We start from the raw sequence: 20,313 nt of genomic DNA on the forward strand, positions 1-20,313 counted from the left end.
GAGGCTGCAGAGAGCTATGATGGCACCATTGTACCCCAGCGTGGGCGACTGAGTGAGATCCTGTCTCTGTAAAACAATCAAACACGACACATAAACAAACAAAACATTTGCCATAATTCTTTCATCATTATTATTTTTTTTGCTGACAAATTTAAGCAAATTATAGAAATCATGGCATGTCACCTGTAATTTCAGTGTGCATCTCTAAAAACTGGTATTTTTCTAAGTTATCATGTGATTGTCTCAGCTAATGATATTAACAGGAGTTCTTTAATTTCATCTAATTTCTGTGTGTATTCACTTGTCCCCCAAATGTGCTGCCTGTTGGTCTTCACATTGTCCCTGAGCTTTGTGCCTATTTTAGCTGTTTCTCTGAGGTTAGAGTGAGGCCTTCTTCCCTGTATCTTTCAGGGTATTTTTTTTTCCTTCCTTCCTTCCTTCCTTCCTTCATTATTTCCTCCCTCCCTTCCTTCCTTCCTTATTTCCTCCCTCCCTCCCTCCCTTCCTTCCTTTCTATTTTTTGTTTGTTTGTGATGGAGTCTCACTCTGTCACCCAGGCTGGAGTGCAGTGGCACGATCTTGCAATCTCCGTCTCCTGGGTTCAAGCAAATCTCCTGCCTCAGCCTCCAGAGCAGCTGGGATTACAGGCATGCACCACCACGCCCAGCTAATTTTTGTATTTTTAGTAGAGACAGGTTTCACCATGTTGGCCAGGCTTGTCTTGAACTGCTGACCTCAAGTGATCCACCTGCCTTGGCCTCCCAAAGTGCTGGGATTACAGGTGTGAGCCACTGTGCCTGGCCGAGGGTATTTTTTCTTTTTCTTTTCTTCTCTTTCTTTCTTTCTTTTTTTTTTTAAGACTAGGTCTTTTTCTGTCATCCAGGCTGGAATGCCGTGGCTGAAACATGGCTCACTGCAGCCTCCACCTCCTGGGTTCAAGTGATTCTCCTGCCTCAGCCTCCTGAGTAGCTGGGATCACAGGTGTGTGCCACTACTCCTAACTAATTAAAAATTCTTTTTTTGTAGACATGGGGTCTTACTAAGTTGCCCAGGCTGGTCTCAAACTCCTGGCTTCAAATGATTCTCCCATCTCAGAATCTCAAAATGCTGGGATCACAGGGGTGAGGAACCTTGTCTGGCCAGAGTTTTGTTTTCTATTCTTTCCCACCAGCCCCCAAGAGCCCCGGGCTGTGAGGAAATGAAAAAGACACCTGTCCCACATTCAGGCCTGTGGCCCAAGCAAGCATGGTGGGGAAGGGAAGCAGGCTGGCTGCTGCATTCTGCTCGCGGCCTAACACTTGTTTTTCTTGACTGTAATTGCCATTCCAGAGATGCCCTCACTCTTCTAGCCGCTGAACAACTGTTGAGAACAAATTAATTATGCATCTTCTCAGTGTGTGTGATTAAGGGGCAGATGGAGGGAAGGGTTCTCTTCAGCTTTTCTGGCAACTGGGTTCTCAAATGGATGCTTTCCAGACCAAAGAGTACATGTCCTGGGCTCCTGTGGGCATCTGGGTTTGTCTGTGTGGTGGCAGGCTTGCTCACTGGCAGGCGGAGTCACAAGTTGCCAGTAATAATATTATTAATACCTTAAATTTGCAGCTCATTTGCTGTTTGCTGAGGGCTTGCACAGTCACATCAGCTCATTTTTTGGGATTTCAGGGATGCTGGAACAACTTTCTTTGCTTAATTCTTCCCTAAATCATTATTGATGCTTGTAATTCTACCATTAGAAAGTAATTCCTTTGGCTTAAACTCTGTTCTTTATTAAAATGCAAGTATCCTTGGCAGCTGCGTTGTATGTTTTATTCATTAAGCTTTCTTAGCCACTAGCAACTGCCCTCTCCAGATACCCCCATCTGCCACCTTCCTTTTAGCATGGGCTTCTCTGAAACAGAGCTTACATTTGGAAACTCTCCCATTTCATAGAAATCTGCTCTAGATTAGTTGCTCTGGCTGGAAAGAGACAGGTAAAGAAACTCCTGCCAGGATGTCAATGATTGATCATAATTTCTTTCTTTCTTTCTTTTTTTTTTTTTTGGAGACAGAGTCTCACTCTGTTGCTCAGGCTGGAGTGCAGTGGTGTGATCTTGGCTTACTGCAACCTCTGCCTGGAGGTTCAAGCAATTGGGTTCAAGCAATTCTTGTGCTTCAACCTCCCAAATGGCTGGGACTACAGGCGCACACCACCATGCCCAGCTAATTATTTTTGTATTTTACTAGAGACAGGGTTTCACCATGTTGGCCAGGATGATCTTGATCTCCTGACCACGTGTTCCACCCACCTCGACCTCCCAAAGTGCTGGGATTACAGACATGAGCCACCGCGCCTGGCCTGATCATAATTTCTTATGTTACCACCTCTAGGGAATATTCTTATTTTACTGGAAACTTCTGGAAACAGTGCTTAATGCAAAGGAACCGGTGTCCCTTCATCCTATCATGTCAATGGCATTGGTCTTAGCTCTCCCCTCTGTTGGACTCCCTTAGAGAGGCAGCGTGGGGAGCAGGCCCTGTCAGGTCCACCAAGAGCAGACTCAGTCTGTGTAACTCAGATTGGGCGTTGGCCTGGAGTGTAGTTCATTGGGACAGGGGAGAAAGTGGAGCTGACCACATAGATGATGGTGTGACAGACTGTCCATCTTGCAGAAGGAAGACAGAGGCATAGAGACTACAATCTACTTGGAGTTGGGGCTAGAATTAAAATTTTGTCTTTAGAACCCCAGTAACAGTTGTAGGTTTTTAAGAGTCAGAAGACACCTTAGAAACATCTAGCTCTGGGAAAGGAAAGACATTTCATTTGCAAACTCCAGTTGATTAGTAGTGGTTGTCTGAGTGCAGGTTGGAAAATAGGCAAGTCATCACCTGGACTCACTGAGTGTGTGCTGTGGTTGATTAGTGATGTCTGATGTGTGCCACGGGCACAGTAACAGAGGAGAGGCACATATGCACTCACTTGCTATTCCTGACTCTGCTCAACTTCTCAATTTACAGATGAGCTGAGGCCCAAGAAGCTGAGATGATTTGTTCAGGATTGCATAAGTAGGGGCAGTAATTGGCAGAACTGTCCCAGAATCCAGGTCCCTTGGGTCTTGATTCAAAACTTTTTCTTCTGAATTATACTGGTATTCTAAGAGGTATTTCATTATGGTCTTGGAGTTGACTGCCGGGATTCAGATCCCAGCTCTGCCACTAATAAGTTGTGTGGCTTTAGCCAAGCCATTTAACCTTTCTGAGCCTTAACTTCATCTTTAGAAGAGAGGATAATAATTGTGCCTACCATATAGGATGGTTATGGAATTAAATGAGAAAATACATGTATAAAGGGTTCAGAGTAGGGCCTAACACATAGTAAATACTTAATCCATGATAGTAGCTCAATTAAAATGTTCCTTTTTTTTCTTCCTTTTTGTTGAGACTGGGTCTTGCTCTGTCACCTAGGCTGGCATGCAGTAGCGCAATCTCAGCTCCCTGCAACCTCCATCTCCCGGGTTCAAGCAGTTTTCCTGCCCCAGCCTCCTGAGTAGCTGGGACTACAGGCACATGCATCGCCACACCCAGCTAATTTTTGTATTTTTAGTAGAGATGGGGTTTCACCATGTTGGCCAGGTTGGTCTCGAACTCCTGGCCTCAAGCGATCTGTCCACCTTGGCCTCTCAAAGTGCTAGGATTACAAGCATGAGCCACCGTGCCCGGCCAAAATGTTCCTTTTTAAATTGCATTGTCTTTCTAGATTCTTGGTGGACACAAACACAGAATCGTACCCTGCTCACTCCCTCTGCAGTATCCCTCAGAGTTGCCCCTCAGAAATACCTGCTTTTCTTTCTTTTCCATGGTATGCTCTGGAATCATTTGGGTTTGAAGTGCTCCTGGAATTTGTAATTTCATAATGAAAAGTCCCACAGTACCAATAACCAGGTGTGAGATGGTGCTGGATCTGTAACTACCTGCGGCTCTGGGGCAGCTTTTGCTGTTGTACTTCACACTCTCCAGAAGTTCATTTTAGTTTGGGCATGTGATGCATCCCTGGAGGCTTGGCTGTGGTTCCTCAAGGACCAGCTGCCACATGGGGCCTCTCTTGGCCATTTTGCTTAGTTGCTCCTCTGACGGGAACATCACTATAACATCTCCTTCCAACCATCTCTGCTTCTCTAAGCCAGTGTATCTTCTCCCACCCACCCTGAACCTCCTTCTTAGACTGGACCTCAATAGCCAGCTGGTACCACCCCCCTCTTCTCACAGCTGCCTCTCCTATAGGCTTAGAAACAGGGCCTAGTCAGAGCCTAGACCTAAAGCTACGCTATGGTCCTCTCCCCATCTTAATCCAGCCATGCATGACCCTGGGGAGGACCCAGGGAAGCCTTGAGAAGTAGGAGGAGTCCATGACTGTCCTGGAAGCCAGGCCTGGCGTGATGGGGCTTTGAGCTGACCCCTGCATTCAGGACAGGAGTGTGGAGGGCTCTCTGGGTGTCTTGTGATGGGCAGGTGGCTCTTGTTGAGTGAATCATCTGTGATTCCACATCCTGACTGGTATTTGGGAAAAACCCCTGTTCTGGATCCTCCAACAGAGACCCTCTTGTGGTCTGCCCAGCTGATCCCTGCTGAGAAAGGGCGGAGTGGGGGCTGGTGGGAAGGAGGCCTTCCCACAGGGGAACGGTCAAGTCATTGTCCCTGACATTGGAAAGCTGTGTTGCTCTGGGTCTCTCATTGGGTCCCAGACTCGTTTCGTTGCAACCTGGTGATATCTAGGGTTGCTCCCCTGCTTTTTCTTCTGTGGACCCGAAGCGGAGAAGCTCATCATATCCATGGAGCTGCCTCATGGGCAGAAGCCCCGTCTTCTCCAAGAGAGGCTCAGACAAAAGGAGGATTTTGAGCCACGCTGGGGGAAAGAAACTCCTTGCTCTGCCCTTCATCCTGGGATTGTGGAAGGCAGTAACATCACTTGTGAGAGGGGAGAGGCGTGGCACGGAGAATGGGTCAGGTCAGGACTAGGAAGAGGTGAAGGGAGGCAGGCTTGGGTCCAGGCTGAGAGGATTTTTCGCAGGTGAAAAGGAGAGTGGTGTGGTGAGATTATGGAGATGCTATGCAAAGGCCTGGGGGCAGGGGATGGCACAGGAGAGAGCTGATAACTGTGGTTGGAGGGTAGAGAGCGAGGTGGGGAGTGTAAGAGATGAGGCCGCAGGACAGCTGGGCTGCATTGTATGGGCCTGTCAGGAGTTTAAACTTCATACCAGGCCGGGTGCTGTGGCCCACACCTGTAATCCCAGCACTTTGGGAGGCTGAGGTGGGTGGATCACTTGAGGTCAGGCATTCGAGATCAGCCTGGCCAACATGGCGAAACCCCATCTTTACTAAAAATACAAAAATTAGCTGGACGTGGTGGCAGGCGCCTGTAGTCCCAGCTACACAGAAGACTGAGGCAAGAGAATTGCTTGAACCCAGGAGGTGGAGGTTGCAGTGAGCTGAGATCCTGCTACTGCCCTCCAGCCTGGGTGATGGAGTGGGACTGTCTCAAACAAACAAAAAACCCCACAAAAAACCCACTTCATACCAGGGCCAGTGAGGCGGTGAGGACCTTTGAAGGGTTATCGTTGAAGATTGTTTCCCTTTTCCCACTGTGGCCAGTGTGGTGCCCTTCCTGGCCCTGCCTTGTTGGGCTGCACAGTCCTCTAGTGTGGCCCAGTTGCTGTTGTCAGAGACCTCATGCTTCTGGGGCTTCCCTGGCTTCCTTCTCACAATGATTCCCAATCTGTTTCTATAACGAGGGCTTCCAGATCCTCCTGTGTGTTCATGAATTTGTTCCTAATCTCAGAGTTTGTTTTCTGGCTTACTGGAACAGCTCCTGGGAGCCCAGACGTGGCCAGAGCCATGGTGGCCGTGTGGCCTAACCCTGAGTCTTAGCTGGAGCTCAGCTGGGGACCAGGGTGGGTGGGTGTTGTGAGGAACCGGAGAGGGCAACAGTGAGGGCCCCATAGCGGATAGTGGCCACCTGGATGTTTTTCTTCTCTTTTAAAAATTTTTTAAAATAAATAGAGATGGGGTCTCATTATGCTGACCAGGCTGGTCTCGAACTCCTGGCCTCAAGCAGTCCTCCTATCTTGGCCTCCCAAAGTGCTCGGATTACAGGCATGAGCCACCGCACCCGCCCTGGATGTTTTTCTTCTAACTTACGAGGAACGTGTAATGGTGTGGATGGGCAGCAGAGTGTAGAGAAAGACAGATGTTTTGCAATTAGAGGGCAATGTTTCAAACCCTGAATCTACTATTTACTGGCTGAGTAAGCTTGGTAAAACCTCTAACTTTTTGGAGCCCAAGTTCTTGCATCTGTGCAATGAGGAGAATGATAGTACCTATCTCAAGGGCTCTTGCCTGGGTCAGGTGAGATAATATGTGTGAAAGACTTCATGCATTTTATTTTATTTATTTAATTATTTAAGATGGAGTTTTGCTGTGTGGCCCAGACTGGAGTACAGTGGTGCGATCTCGGGTCACTGCAGCCTCCACCTCCTGGGTTCAAATAATTCACCTATCTCAGCCTCCTTAGTAGCTGGGATTATTGGCACGTGCCACCATGCCTGGCTAATGTTTTTATTTTTAATAGAGATAAGGTTTCGCCATGTTGGCCAGGATGATCTCAAACTCCTGACCTCAGGTGATCCTCTCACCTCGGCCTCCAAAAGTGCTGGGATTACAAAGGCATGAGTCACCGTACCCGGCCTATTTACTTTTTTTGAGACAGTATCTTACTCTGTTGCCCAGGCTGGGGTGCAGTGGCGTAATTTTTTTTTTTTTGAGACGGAGTCTCACTCTGTCGCCCAGGCTGGAGTGCAGTGGCATGATCTCGGCTTACTGCAAGCTCCGCCTCCCAGATTCACGTCATTCTCCTGCCTCAGCTTCCTGAATAGCTGGGACTACAGGCGCCCGCTACCACGCCCGGCTAATTTCTTTTTGTATTTTTAGTAGAGACGGGGTTTCACCTTGTTAGCCAGGATGGTCTCCATCTCCTGACCTCGTCATCTGCCCGCCTCGGCCTCCCAAAGTGCTGGGATTACAGGCGTGAGCCACCGCGCCTGGCCACAGTGGCGTAATTATGGCTCACTGCAGCCTCAAACTCCTTGGCTCAGGGGATACTCTCATCTCTGGCTCCTGAGTAACTGGGACCAAAGGCATATGCCACCACGCCCAGCAATTTTTACATTTTTTGCAGAGACAGGGTCTCTCTATGTTGCTTAGGCTAGTCTTGAACTCTCAGCTTCAAGCAATCCTCCCGCCTTGGTCTTCCAATATGTTGGGATTATAGACATGAGCCACCTTGCCTGGCCAACTGGTACTCTCTAATTTACCTTTGATTCTTCTTTGCCCTATGAGTTCTTTAGAGCTGTGTTGTTTAGTTTTCTTTCTTTTTTTTGAGATAGGGCCTCGCTTTGTTGCCCAGGCTGGAGTGCAGTGACATGATGATGACTCACTACACCCTTGACCTCCTGGGCTCAAGCAGTACTCCCACCTTTCAGCCACTCAAGTAGCTGGGACTACAGGCATATGCCACCATGCCTGGCTAATTTGTCTTCATTTTTATTTTTTGTAAAGATGGGCTCTCATTATGTTGCCCAGGCTGGTCTCGAACTCCTGGCCTCAAGTGATCCTTCCACCTCAGCCTCCCTAAGTGCTAGGATTACAGGCATGAGCCACTGAGCCCGGCCTTGGTTTTCAAATATTTGGGAATTTTCCAGAGATTTTGTGGTTATTGATTTATACTTTGGTTCCATTGTGGTCAGTGAAAATATTTTATATATTTTGATCCTTTTAAATTTACTGAGATCTGCTTTATGACTCAGAATGTGGTCCGTCAGCTGCATGTGGTGGCTCATGCCCGTAATCCCAGTGCTTTGGAAGGCTGAGGCAGAAGGATCATTTGAGGCCAGGAGATTGAGACCAGCCTGGGCAACATAGTGAGATCCTGACTCAACAAAAAATTTTAAAAAATTACCTGGGTGTGGTGGTGTGTGCCTGTAGTCTCAGCTACTGGGGAGGCCAAAACAGAAAAGTCCCTTGAGGCCAAGAGTTCAAGGCTGCAGTAAACAATGATGGTGTCACTATACTTCAGCCTAGGAGACACAGTAAAACCTTGTCTCAAAAAACAAGCAGAAAGAATATGGTCTCTCTTGGCAAATGTTCCTCTTATACTTGAAAATAATGTATATTCTGCTGTTGTTGGACAGTGTTCTATAAATGCCAGTTCAGATTGGTTGATAGTGTTCAAGTCTTTTATATCCTTACTCATTTTCTATCTATTTGCTATATCATGTATTGAGAAGATATTGAAATCTCTGCCTATAATGTGGATTTTTCTGTTTCTCTTTGCAGTTCTATTAGTTTTTTTACTTCATGTATTTCGAAGCTGTGTTATTGGGTGCATAAATGTTTAGGATGGTATATCCTCTTGATGGATTGATCCCTTTATTGTTATGAAATGATTTTCTTTATCCCTGATAATATTCTTTTCTCTGAAATCAATTTTGTCTGCTATAAATATAGCTGTTTCAGCTTTCTTTTGATTAGCATTGGCATGATATGTCTTTTTTTTTTTTTTTTGAGACGGAGTCTTGCTCTGTTACCCAGGCTGGAGTGCAGTGGCGCGATATCTGCTCACTGCAAACTCCACCTCCTGGGTTCACGCCGTTCTCCTGCCTCAGCCTCCCGAGTGGCTGGGACTACAGGCGCCTGCCACCACGTCTGGCTAATTTTTTTTTTGTATTTTTAGTAGAGACGTGGTTTCACTGTGTTAGCCAGGATGGTCTCGATCTCCTGACCTTGTGATCCGCCTGCCTTGGCCTCCCAAAGTGCTGGGATTACAGGTGTGAGCCACCACACCCTGCCCGATATATCTTTTTTTATCCTTCTATTGGGTTGGTGCAAAAGTAATCAGTTTTTGCCATTACTTTTAATGAAGACAGCTATTACTTTTGCACCAACTCAGTACATTTAACCTATTTGTGTTTTTATATTTGAAGAGCATTTCTTTTGGGCAGCATACATTTGGGTCTTTTTTTTTTTTTTGAGACGGAGTCTTGCTGTGTCGCCCAGGCTGGAGTGCAGTGGCGCGATCTTGGCTCACTACAACTTCCGCCTCTTGGGTTCAAGCGATTCTTCTGCCTCAGCTTCCTGAGTAGCTGGGACTACAGGTGTGTGCCACCACGCCTGGCTAATTTTTGTATTTTCAGTAGAGACAGGGTTTCACCATATTGGCCAGGCTGGTCTCGAATTCCTGACCTCATGATCTGTCCACTTTGGCCTCCCAAAGTGCTGGGATTACAGGTGTGAGCCACTGTGCCCAGCCATATTTGGGTCTTTTTAAGAGTAGTTTGACAATCTCTTACTTTTAATTAGGGTGTTTAGGGATAATTGATAAAGTTGGATTTATGTCTTTGTTCTAGCTATTTGTTTTCTGTTTGTCCTATTTGTTCTTCATTCCTGTTTCCTTTATCACGCCTTCTTTTGGATTGGGTATTTTTCATGGTTGTATTTTACCTCCTTTGTTGGCTTATGAGTTATAATTCTTTTTGTTACTTTAATGATTGCTTTAGTTTATAGTATACATCTTGTCAGTCTATATTTATGGGATATTATAGTACTTCAAAGAGTATAAGAATCTTAAAATCGTATACTTTCATTTCTTCTGAAGTTTTATGCTATTGATGTAATACATGCTTTTATTTTATAAACACCATATTACATTGTTAATAATTTGGTTAAGCAATCATTTGTCTTTTAAAGAGATATAAGATATAAAAAAGTTCTTGTATATTTACTCATAAAGTTGCTATTTCTGGTCTCTCTGTTCCCTTATATAGATTCATATTTTTATCTGGTTTCATTTTTCTTCTGCCTGATGAAGGTTCTTTATTATTTATGTATTTATTTATTTAATTTTTTTTTTTTGAGACAGAGTCTCGCTCTGTTTCCCAGGCTGGAGTGCAGTGGTGCAATCTCAGCTCACTGCAACCTCTGCCTCCCGGGTTCAAGTGATTCTTCTGCCTCAGCCTCCCGAGTAGCTGGGACTACAGGTGTGCGCCACCACGCCTGGCTAATTTTTGTATTCTTAGTAGAGGCGGGGTGTCCCCATATTGTTTAGGCTGGTCTCAAACTCCTGACCTCGTGATCCACCTGCCTTGGCCTCCCAAAGTGCTGGGATTACAGGCATGAGCCACCAAGCCTGGCCGGTTCTTTAACATCTTTTTTAGTGCAGGGACATGAAATCTATCAGTTTTCCTACATCTGCAAGAACTTTTATACCTTTACTTTTGAAAAATTTTCTTTGCTGGGTTTAGAATTCTTTGTTTTCAGAGATGTTGCTATACTAACTTCTGCTCATATTGTTTCCAGTGAAAAATCTGCCATCATTCGTATCTTTATTCTTCTGTCTGTATCTTTTTTCTCTGTATAAATTGTTTTAAAATATTATGTAGCTTTCTTCATGTTTCTTGTGCTTAGGGCTTGTTGAGGTCCTTGAATTTATTAGTTTATACATTTAAAAAAATCAAATTTGAAAAAATTTCAGCCATTATTAAAAAAAAAATATATATATATATATTTCACTCCTCATCTCTTCTCCTTTGGGGACTTCAACTACATATTTACTAGGCTGCTTGAATTTGTTCCACAGTTCACTGATGTTCTTTTCAGTAAAAAAAAATTATTTTTACTTCTATGTGTTTCATTCTGAATAGTTTCTATTGCCAGGTTTTCAAGTTCACTAATCTTTTTTTTATATATACATATTTTTTAGAGACAGGGTCTTGCTGTGTTGCCCAGGCTGGTCTCAAAATCTCTGGCTCAGGCAATCCATCGTCCACCTTGGCCTCCCAAAGTGCTGGGATTACAGGTGTGAGCCACCATGCCTGGCCTGATATTTTTTTCCCCCTGCAATGTCTAATCTGCCATTAATTGCATCTTGTGTGCTTTTCATCTCATGTATTACATTTTTCATCTCTAAAAGTTTGATAGGGTTCTCTTTCTGTCTCTTTTATGTCATCCATGCCTCGGCTCACTGCAACCTCTGCCTCCTGGGCTCAAGCAATTGTCCTGCCTCTGCCTCCCAAGTAGCTGGGATTTCAGGTGCATGCCACCGTGTCTAGCTAATTGTTGTATTTTATGTAGAGATGGAGTTTTGCCATATTGCCCAGGCTGGTTTTGAACTCCCGAGCTCAGGTGATCTGCCTGTCTCGGCCTCTTAAAGTGCTGGGATTACAGGTGTGAGCCACCGTGCCTGGCATTGTGCTTTTATTTTTAGGGTGGTAGATATTTTTGTATTCTTATAAATATTGAGCTTTGTTCTGGGACATAGTTAAGTTACTTGAAGTAGTTTGCTTTTTTCAGATCTTGCTTTTAATATTTGTTAGATGGGAATGGAACAGTATTTGTTTTGGGATATATGCCATTGCTGATGCAAGGCCCTTCTGGGTATTGCCACAAATGTCCCATGAATTATGAGATTTTTTTCAGCTTGGCTGGTGGAAATAGGTCCTGTGTGAATGCTGGGTACTGTTAACCCTAAGCTTTTTGGGTTGTTCTTTTCCTGGACTCAGACAATTTTTGGATATGCATGTGCTGATCGGTACTCAGCCGTATATGCGGTGGGGTCTCTGCAGGTCTTTAGTGTTCTTTCTTTGTACAGCTCTCTCCTCCTCACTGCTCTGTCCTTTGAACTCTTTCTGGACTCTCAGCTCTATCTCCTCAATTGAGGAGTCTTCTGGTCACTGCCTGGCTTCCCCTCCCTGCCACTTCAGCCTGGAAACTCCCAGTGCAGTGAACTGGGGTATTCATCATGTTCACCTTGTCACCTTGTTTCTTTCTCATCTTTCAGGAATCACTGTTCTTCCTTGCCTAATGTCAAGTGTCTTGAACACCATTGTTTTATATATGCTGTCCAGTTTTTTCAGATGGGAAGATAATTTTAGCTCCTGTTTTGGAAGAAATGTCAAGGTTGACATCATGATTTACGGCCTGAAAAAGTCCAAGTTTAGCCTTGCCATTTCCTAAGATGGAGAAGACTGGGAAGAACAGGTTTGGTGGTGGTGGGAGTGGTGGGAAAGTCAGGCTAAGTTTGAAGAGCCTGTTGGATATTGGAGTAATTGATGTTAGAGAGGCAGTTGTAATCAGCAAGCTCCAGTCAGAGGAGAGGTCTGGGAAGGAGATACACATTTGTGTGTATCAATATGCAGATGGTATTTACAGCCCTGATACTGGATGAGATCCCCAAGGGAGTATAGTTAGAGTATTGGATTAATCCTGTTTTTTATTTTCTATATTTTCTGGTGCTTTGACATCTTGAAGTTTTGCTGGCATTGGAGGGACCGCTCCTCCCAGGGTCAACTAATTCTTAGAGATAGGTAGCAGCTCTCTTTGGAGTATGCTTTTTTTTTTTTTTTTTTTTTTTGAGATGGAGTCTCACTCTGTCATCCAGGCTGGAGTGTAGTGGTGTGATCTTGGTTCACTACAACCTCCGCCTCCTGGATTCAAGCGATTCTTGTGCCTCAGGCTCCTGAGTAGCTGAGATTGCAGGTGCCCTCCTCCACGCCCAGCTAATTTTTTTATATTTTTAGTAGAGGCGGGGTTTCACCGTGTTGGCCAAGCTGGTCTTGGACTCCTGACCTCAGGTGATCCACCTGCATTGGCTTCCCAAAGTGCTGGGATTACAGGCGTGAGCCACCCACTCACAGGAGTGTGCTTTTCATATGCAAATCAAAAAATTCAGAGCCCATACCTCACAACCACCTACTTTATTAGGCTCTTGAACTCTGGACTACTATTCTCCTGCCTTAATTGCCCCATCATTAGGTAGTAGACAAGTAGGGACAGCTCCCATGCCAACTAACCAGTCCTAATCCTGTTTACCCTGCCTTGACCTTTCCTTCGCATGGAATAGCAGCAAAGGCTCTTGTCCACATTTTCCTGCTTTCCCCCTCTGCCTTTGACTTTGGTGCTTCTTTCCCCACGTGGCCTGGCATGGCATGCCATCATGCCGTCTATTTCTAGAGACTTGTGAGTAAAGGCTTCTGCTTTCATGGTAATCATTTCTGTGTTTGTGTGTCTTACCACACGTGATTGAAACAAATGCCAATCCCCTTGTAGTAAGTATAGAAACACCAGCCCTGGCTAAATGGATACCTCATTTAATCTTCATAGCAGCCCTATGAGGTGTAAGTACTATTATTATCTTACTTTTATAGATGAGAAGACTGAAGTAGGGAAAGGTTATGTAACTTGCCCAAGTCCACCAGCTTCTATGTGGTGAAATTGGGATGTAGCCTGAGACACTCTGCAGTCCTGTGTTCTTAACTACAGAACTATCCCATGTGTGGTCAGGGTGGGGTTCAGTCTGAGGTTAAACTCTTTTAATATGTTTACAAACTGCAACTCGTTTTTTCCCCTAAGACATGATGAGCTTTACTTTGCTGACTAAATGACAACATAAAGATTAGCATCTAGAAAAGAGACCTTGTGGACAGTGTGGGCCTGATTTCTTGGGGATGAGGGGTTACAATTTCATTTTTCTGATGGACAGTACACATGTGTGCCATGAGACCCTGCCAAATTAGGAAAGAGATGCTGGAGTCTCTCTCATCAAAGCTGGTCCAGCCTGTGTGGCAGAATCTTGTCCATTTAGAGCTGAAAAACATAATCAGCTGGACTTTCCATTTTCAGAAGATGCTGAAAAGGGATGATAAAAAAATTTCCCCCATTATCATAATATTTATTATTCATAAGAAATTTGGGAAATACAGGTCAGGTGTAGTGGCTCATGCCTGTAATCCCAACACTTTGGGAGGCCAAGGCGGGTGGATCACTTGAGCTCAGGAGTTCGATACCAGCCTGGGAAACATGGTGAAATCCCTTCTCTACTAAAAATACAAAAATTAGCCGGGCGTGGTGGCGGGCCCCTGTAATCCCAGCTACTCAGGAGGCTGAGGCAGGAGAATCACTTGAACCCGGGAAGCAGAGGCTACAGTGAGCCGAGATCACACCATTGCACTCCAGCCTGGGCGACAGAGCGAGATTCTGTGTCCAGAAAAAAGAAATTTGGGAAACACAGAAAAACCTATATAGAAGAAAAAAATACTCTTATAATTTCACAGCCCAGAGATACCACTGTTAATGTTTCATTCCTTTAGGGCTTAAGTTTCTGACTAGAAGAATTAATCAAAGGTCAGTTTGGGGTCTGTCACCTTCTCTTTCCATGTCTGCCTGTCTTTCTGTGTGTGGGGTGTGTATGTATGACTGTCTGATGGTCTCTTTCCACTCCGTCACTTACACACCCCTAAGCCCCATTGGAGATATTGCCCAGTTCTGAAGGGGAGTCCCATGGATTCATTCTGACATTGATACCTTTCTGCCTAGCTTGGGGACTAGGGCCCCTGCTCTTGGGGCTTTAGATGTGGGTAAAGGATTGCCCTCCTTGGGCTTTGACTCCATCTGGCCTAATCAATAACTAATCAACACTGAGTTGATCTTATTAGCTCTTCACTGCCTCCCTCCCAAACCCCAAACCAAGCTGGCTATGACAATGCTTTTAATTAATATAAGGCAGATTAAAACTCATTACATAATCCTAGCACTTCGGGAGGCCACGGTGAGTGGATTACTTGAGGTCAGGGGTTCAAGACCAGCCTGGCCATCATGGTGAAACCTCATCTCTGCTAAAAATACAAAAATTATCCGGCATGGTGGTATGCGCCTGTAATTAGTTACTCAGGAGGCTGAGGTAGGAGAATCGCTTGTATCTGGGAGATGGAGGTTGCAGTGAGCTGAGACTGCACCATTGCACTCCAGCCTGGGTGTCTCAAAAGAAAAAAAAAAGTCTAGCAAAGCTTGAAGTGGACAGGCCCCTGTGGGCCTAAGGATGGCCTGCTAGTGCCTGGAGTCTGAGGCAGCCCCTCTGCTGTGTCAGGAGGTGGGCGGATGGGCTCTCTGGCTGCTGGGTTGAGGGTGTTCAGGGCTGCAGCAGTCTCTTCTGAGCAGCAGCGATCTGGGCGTGGTGGCTCATGATGGTAATCCCAGCACTTTGGGAGGCCGAGGCGGGTGGATTGCTTGAGCCTGGGAGATGGAGACTCCTGTCTCCATGGTTATGTGAAATACAGAGCTATGATTATGCCACTGTACTTCACTCTGGGAGACACAGTGAGACCCTTTCTCAAAAAAAGTTGTGCAAATTTATGGGGTACATGGGAAATTCTTACACATTTATAATGTGTGGTGATTAAGTCAGGGTATTTAGGGTAGCTATCACCTGAGTACAATACAGTTTTCTAAATGTAGTCATTCTCCTCCGCTATCAAACATTGAATTTATCTCTTCAGGTTTACTTTATGTTTGTACCCTTTAATCCACTTCTCTTCCTCCTCCGCCTCCCCACCACCCATACTGCCTGGTTTGTTATCTGTTTTTCCACTCTCTACCTCCAATATCACATGTTCTCTCTTATATGTGGGAGCTAAAACAAAAACAAAAAAACCTCTTCTTAATTTCTAAATTTCCTGTGTGGTTCACTTGGCAACGAATTATACGGGATCTTTGAACGCTTCTTCCATCTTTGTTGTCAACTGTTATTTAACTCCTCGCATGATTTTATGGCCCCCAATATGTGTTAATTACATCAGCGTCCTACGTGGCACTGAAGAGTATAAGTCCATCCTCATGGTTCACTCTCTTGGTTGACTGAGTTGGGAGAAGGCAGGTACTAGGTCCCCACAGGGTACTGGGGTCCCTTGTCTTCTGCATGTGCCCATGGCCCCATCCTGCCTCAGAGGCTTTAGCTCCTAGAAGGTAGGACCTTCATAGTACCAAGGCCCTCAGCTGGGCAGGGGGGATGACTGTGGATATGCAACCTGGGGGCAGATGGGGCCACCTCCCAACTCTGGAAGGACCGGTGAGCATCCGGATGTGAATTAAGGCTACTCTGTCCTAGACAACCTGCCCAGATGCCTTCTCCATGTGCCTCATCCCCCCACTACAGTGACTCCTCCAGTTAATAGGAGACCCCTGCTAAAGTTTGCTGCACCAAAGAGCCCTAGATTTTGGGGTGTTTTCTAGACCTTCCTTTGATATTTAGTAGTGATTTCTTTCTTTCTTTTTTTTTTTTTTGAGACAGAGTCTCGCTCTGTTGCCCAGGCTAGAGTGCAGTGGTATGATCTCAGCTCACTGCAACCTCTGCCTCCTGGGTCCAAGCAATTCTCTGCCTCAGCCTCCCAAGTAGCTGGGATTACAGGTGCCCGCCACCATGCCTGGATAATTTTTTTTTGTATTTTTTGTAGAGATGGGGTTTCACCATCTTGGCCAGGCTGGTCTTGAACTCCTGACCTCATGATCCACCTGCCTCGGCCTCCCAAAGTGTTGGGATTACAGGCGTGAGCCACCGCACCCGGCCTAGTGATTTCTTTAGCAACAAAATGACTGAGTTTGTCTTCTTTAAAGATACCAAAACTTGCTTCCCTGAGGTGCTGTGAAGATTAAAAGATACCATACATTTGACCATGTTTTATAAAACGTAGCAATCCAAACAAACAAAGCATAATTGGTATGTCTGAGGGGTGGGTGGCAAATACTTTAACTCTGTGTTCCTTGAATGAATCATTAGTAGGTTAGACTTGGTTAAAAGCCTTGAATGCTTATTTCTAGGGAGTGGGACCCAGACTAGGCAAGTTTTGATGAAGAGGAGGAGATAGGAAGCACTGGGCCATGTTTGAAGGGCGGCCTCTGTATGAGGTTGGAGTTGACTGCCCCATGTACCAGGAAGGTGGACATCAAGGGAGAAGGGGTGTGTGTGTGTGTGTGTGTGTGTGTGTGTGTGTGTGTGTGCGTGTGTGTGTGTGCGTGCGTGCGTGCGCGCGCGTGCGTGCGTGTGCGTGCGTGCGTGTGTGTGCGTGCGTGTGTGTGTGCGCGCATGTGCCTGTACCTGCCCTGGGCATTGTGGGTTAATGAGGGTTTTCAAGCAGAGCAGGAAGGTGAAGGGAACAAGGTGTAGGGAACGGTCTGCACTCACACCTCTCTGGCCCTGGCCCGTCTTCCTGCAGGTGCACCTTCGCTCTGCCAGGCGTCTCTGTGAGCTCTGCTGTGCCAACCGGGGCACCTTCATCAAGGTGGGCCAGCACCTGGGGGCTCTGGACTACCTGTTGCCAGAGGAGTACACCAGCACGCTGAAGGTACTGCACAGCCAGGCTCCACAGAGCAGCATGCAAGAGATCCGCCAGGTCATCCGAGAAGATCTGGGCAAGGAGGTACCCACCTTTGCAGGCGGGATGGGCCTGGGTTGGGATGCTTCAGAAAAGGCCCCGGCCGAATTCTTGCAGCCTCGGCCAGGGTGCTGGGGATCCACCAGTGACACAAAATCAAATGTCAGAGCCACTCTCAGTGCTGAAATCAAAGAGGTTAGAAGGAATCTCAGTGGCCCTCAGTGAAACATACCAGTTCAACCATATGAAATAGTTCATATGAGACTGTTATTGACCTGAAACCTATATATGATTCATATGGTTCAACCTAATAATATCTGTCACTTACTGAAGGTTTAAGGCCTTATTGAAGCTTTATCCTCAGCAGGGCTTTGAAGCCCCATCCCATCTGGTTTCAACTTACCTGTCGATAAGTTGGTGGGGCAGAGTGACACTGTGGTTTAGACTCCAGAGCCAAGAGCTTGGACCTTGCACAAATGATTGATCTTGGCACCTCACTTTCCTTATCTGTAGCCCACCACATAAGGTTGCTGTGCAGATTACATGGGATAATCAATAGAAGGTGCTTAGTATAGTGCCTGATGTAGAGCAAGTGCTCAACAAATATTAGCTATTATTTGTATAGTAATGGTGTTCTATACTATTATGGTTGTTATTTCCCCACGCTCTGGTCCCATTGTGCTACCTGTCTCAAACTCGCTGTGTTCTCTTAGTCCTCAGTGCTTGTGCCGTGGTCTACCATCTGCCTAGTGTCTTTGCTTCATTCTCTACTTGTCAAGTGACTTCAGGCCATCTGCCTCTCTGTTCACCCAGCTAGCAAATCCCAGGCAGGGTGCTAGGTGCTGGGTTTCCCATCCAAACCCCAGCTTTTCTAGGAAGTCTTCTGTGACCCTCCCTTGACCGATCTTATCCCTCCTTTGGGCTCTGCAGAACTTTGCTCCCTGCACTTGTGCAACTTGTGGCTTGATTAGTTGTGTCTAAGGATTTCCCTGCAAGTCATAGTCTTTGAGGATGAAGACTACGACAGTCCTTTTACTCTGTATTTACAGCTCTGGAACAGTACCTAGCAGGTGCCCTGGGTCTGCTTAAAGAGCCAATGGATGAACTAGAAATAGCGTCGTTAGGCTACTTGGCACAGGGCCAGGAGAGTATGGCAGAGGTTTGGTAAAGACCAGTGGTTCCCTTTTTACAGGGAGCTGGCACTGACTATTGGTCCCTTAATGTGGAGCTGGCCCCAGGTACGCAGCATCCATCCAAAGGTGTCCCACTTCTCAGTGATATCCTGGCCTGGAGCAGGGGTTGGATCACACAGGAGGTGAACATAGAAACGTCTCTGACTCCTCTGCCACTGAGGAACATGTCCTCCAAAGGAAGAGACATTGAGTGAAAGGTAAACCCGAACTGTGGCTGGAGTCAGGGAGCAGGCTGCAAGATGGGAGGAGCAGGGTCAGGAGAGAGGGACCCCAGGCAGGGGGAACTGAATTGGCATAGTGCCGACCCACACATGGCTTTGCCTCTTGCCAAGACTCTTGGCCCCCAGCTTCTAACAGCACAAGATTCACCCCCAAATTAAAACTTAAATAAATCACGGTAATAACAGTGTGAAGTGCATCATTGCTGGCGTGTGGCAGCTCTCTGGGGGTGGAAACAAGGAGCAGGAGGCAGCAGGTTAACCCTTGGAGGCCGACTTGTCTGGAGAGCTGGGGAGGGAGGTGGGACAAGGGCAGGTCAGTGGCTGTCCCCAAGCCAGGGTGGAGTGAGGGAAGTTAGGAGTGTCAGCAGTCATGGTGGCCCACCCAGCTGGCTAAAGAATGTTTGGGGTTGGAGGACGTCGCCTGCTCTTCAGGGCCCCTTCTCCAGTCCCCTCCACCCACTGCCGATTAGCCCTGAGCACAGTGGCTGTGTGGCTCCTGCCCCACAATGCTTCTTTAGCCCCCTGAGGAAATGGGCTACTGTCCATGTCATGGTTCTGAGGGGTGTCCCTCACAGCTGGGGAGCTTCTTCAGAGCCCTCTGGGTTCTTACCAGGGCCCCACAGGCACACACTCCATCTTCCCAGCCCTATTCCTCCTCCTCCCCCGGGGAAGATGGCATTTGTTCCCTGGTGACACACTTTCCCAGTGTGTGGGTGGAGGGAGGGGAGCGGGACCGTGTGGGAAGAAGGGTGGATGCGTGTGGGGGTGTGAGGGCGGAGGAATGTCACTCACTTGGCATTTCCAGCCTCCTCCAGCCCCTCCCATGACACTTCTCGGGGAGCAGTCTCGCCCCCAGGATGCTTGAGTGTGCCCCACTCATCCTCAGCTCCATGCCAGCCCCAAGACCTTCTGCAGAAAGCTCCATTTCATCCCTGGCTTAAAAGAGGCTGTCAGTCATGCCTCACCACCTTCCTAGGTCCCAGTCCTTGGATAGGCTTGAGGTTACCTTGAGCTCAGAGATTCTATAAGTGCTCCTAAAGCTCAGACTGTAGAGAGTGGTGGTGTGGTGAGGGAGGCGCTTGGATGGTCAACAGCAGTGTTAGAGGTCACTATGTCCTCAGACCCATCCCTGTTGCAGGCAGGTGGGGCCCAGCCCTGTGGGGCGTTCCCAGCATAGATGTGGGGGTAAGATTGAGGGTGCAGTACTTCTGGACCCCACGGTTCATATTCATTTCTGAACCAGTCAGAATTTCTTCATATCAGCTGGCACCATCAGTGCAGAGATGAGGGCACTTAAAGGGGCACCATCCTTGCATAGCATTGGCCCAGGCAGGGAGTGTGCTGGGGGCCACATTGCTAAGGGAGGGCCGGTGACAAGCAATGGGATGAGACCTCACGTCCTCTAATTCCCAGGCTGGCAATTCGTCCCCTACATAACAGCTTCTGTTTGGCAGGAAAAAAAGCAGTTGTGTATGTCTGTGTGTGTATCTTGGAAGTTTCTCAGCTAGTATTACCAGAAAGAAGCTTACTTTTTTTTCCTTTATTTGGATGTTAGGCTTATATCCTGAAAGACAGGTTCCAGGAAGCAATCAGGAGCCCAGCCTCTGGGAGGTGGGGTTGTTTCTGCCTCCTCAAAAGTGACCTGGTTCTGGACTGGGTCAGGGGTGGTCC

The 20,313-nt window shown here is 46.8% G+C and overlaps 1 protein-coding gene across 5 annotated transcripts in view; it reads left to right on the top strand.

The window, feature by feature from the left end:
• Positions 1 to 20,313, top strand: part of ADCK1 (aarF domain containing kinase 1) — a 136,034-nt gene that overhangs the window by 43,907 nt on the left and 71,814 nt on the right. For 3 of the 5 annotated variants that reach the window (XM_024232031.3, XM_054530910.2, XM_054530911.2), the window contains exon 4: positions 17,070 to 17,273. The exons of the other annotated variants lie outside the window; for them this stretch is intronic. In XM_024232031.3, coding sequence (XP_024087799.1) covers positions 17,070 to 17,273 — 204 coding nt within the window. The remainder of the gene's footprint in view (positions 1 to 17,069; positions 17,274 to 20,313) is intronic. 5 annotated transcript variants of the gene reach the window in all.

This window comes from Pongo abelii, chromosome 15 (assembly GCF_028885655.2).
Source record: "Pongo abelii isolate AG06213 chromosome 15, NHGRI_mPonAbe1-v2.0_pri, whole genome shotgun sequence".
In the NCBI taxonomy this organism is placed as follows: domain Eukaryota; kingdom Metazoa; phylum Chordata; class Mammalia; order Primates; family Hominidae; genus Pongo; species Pongo abelii.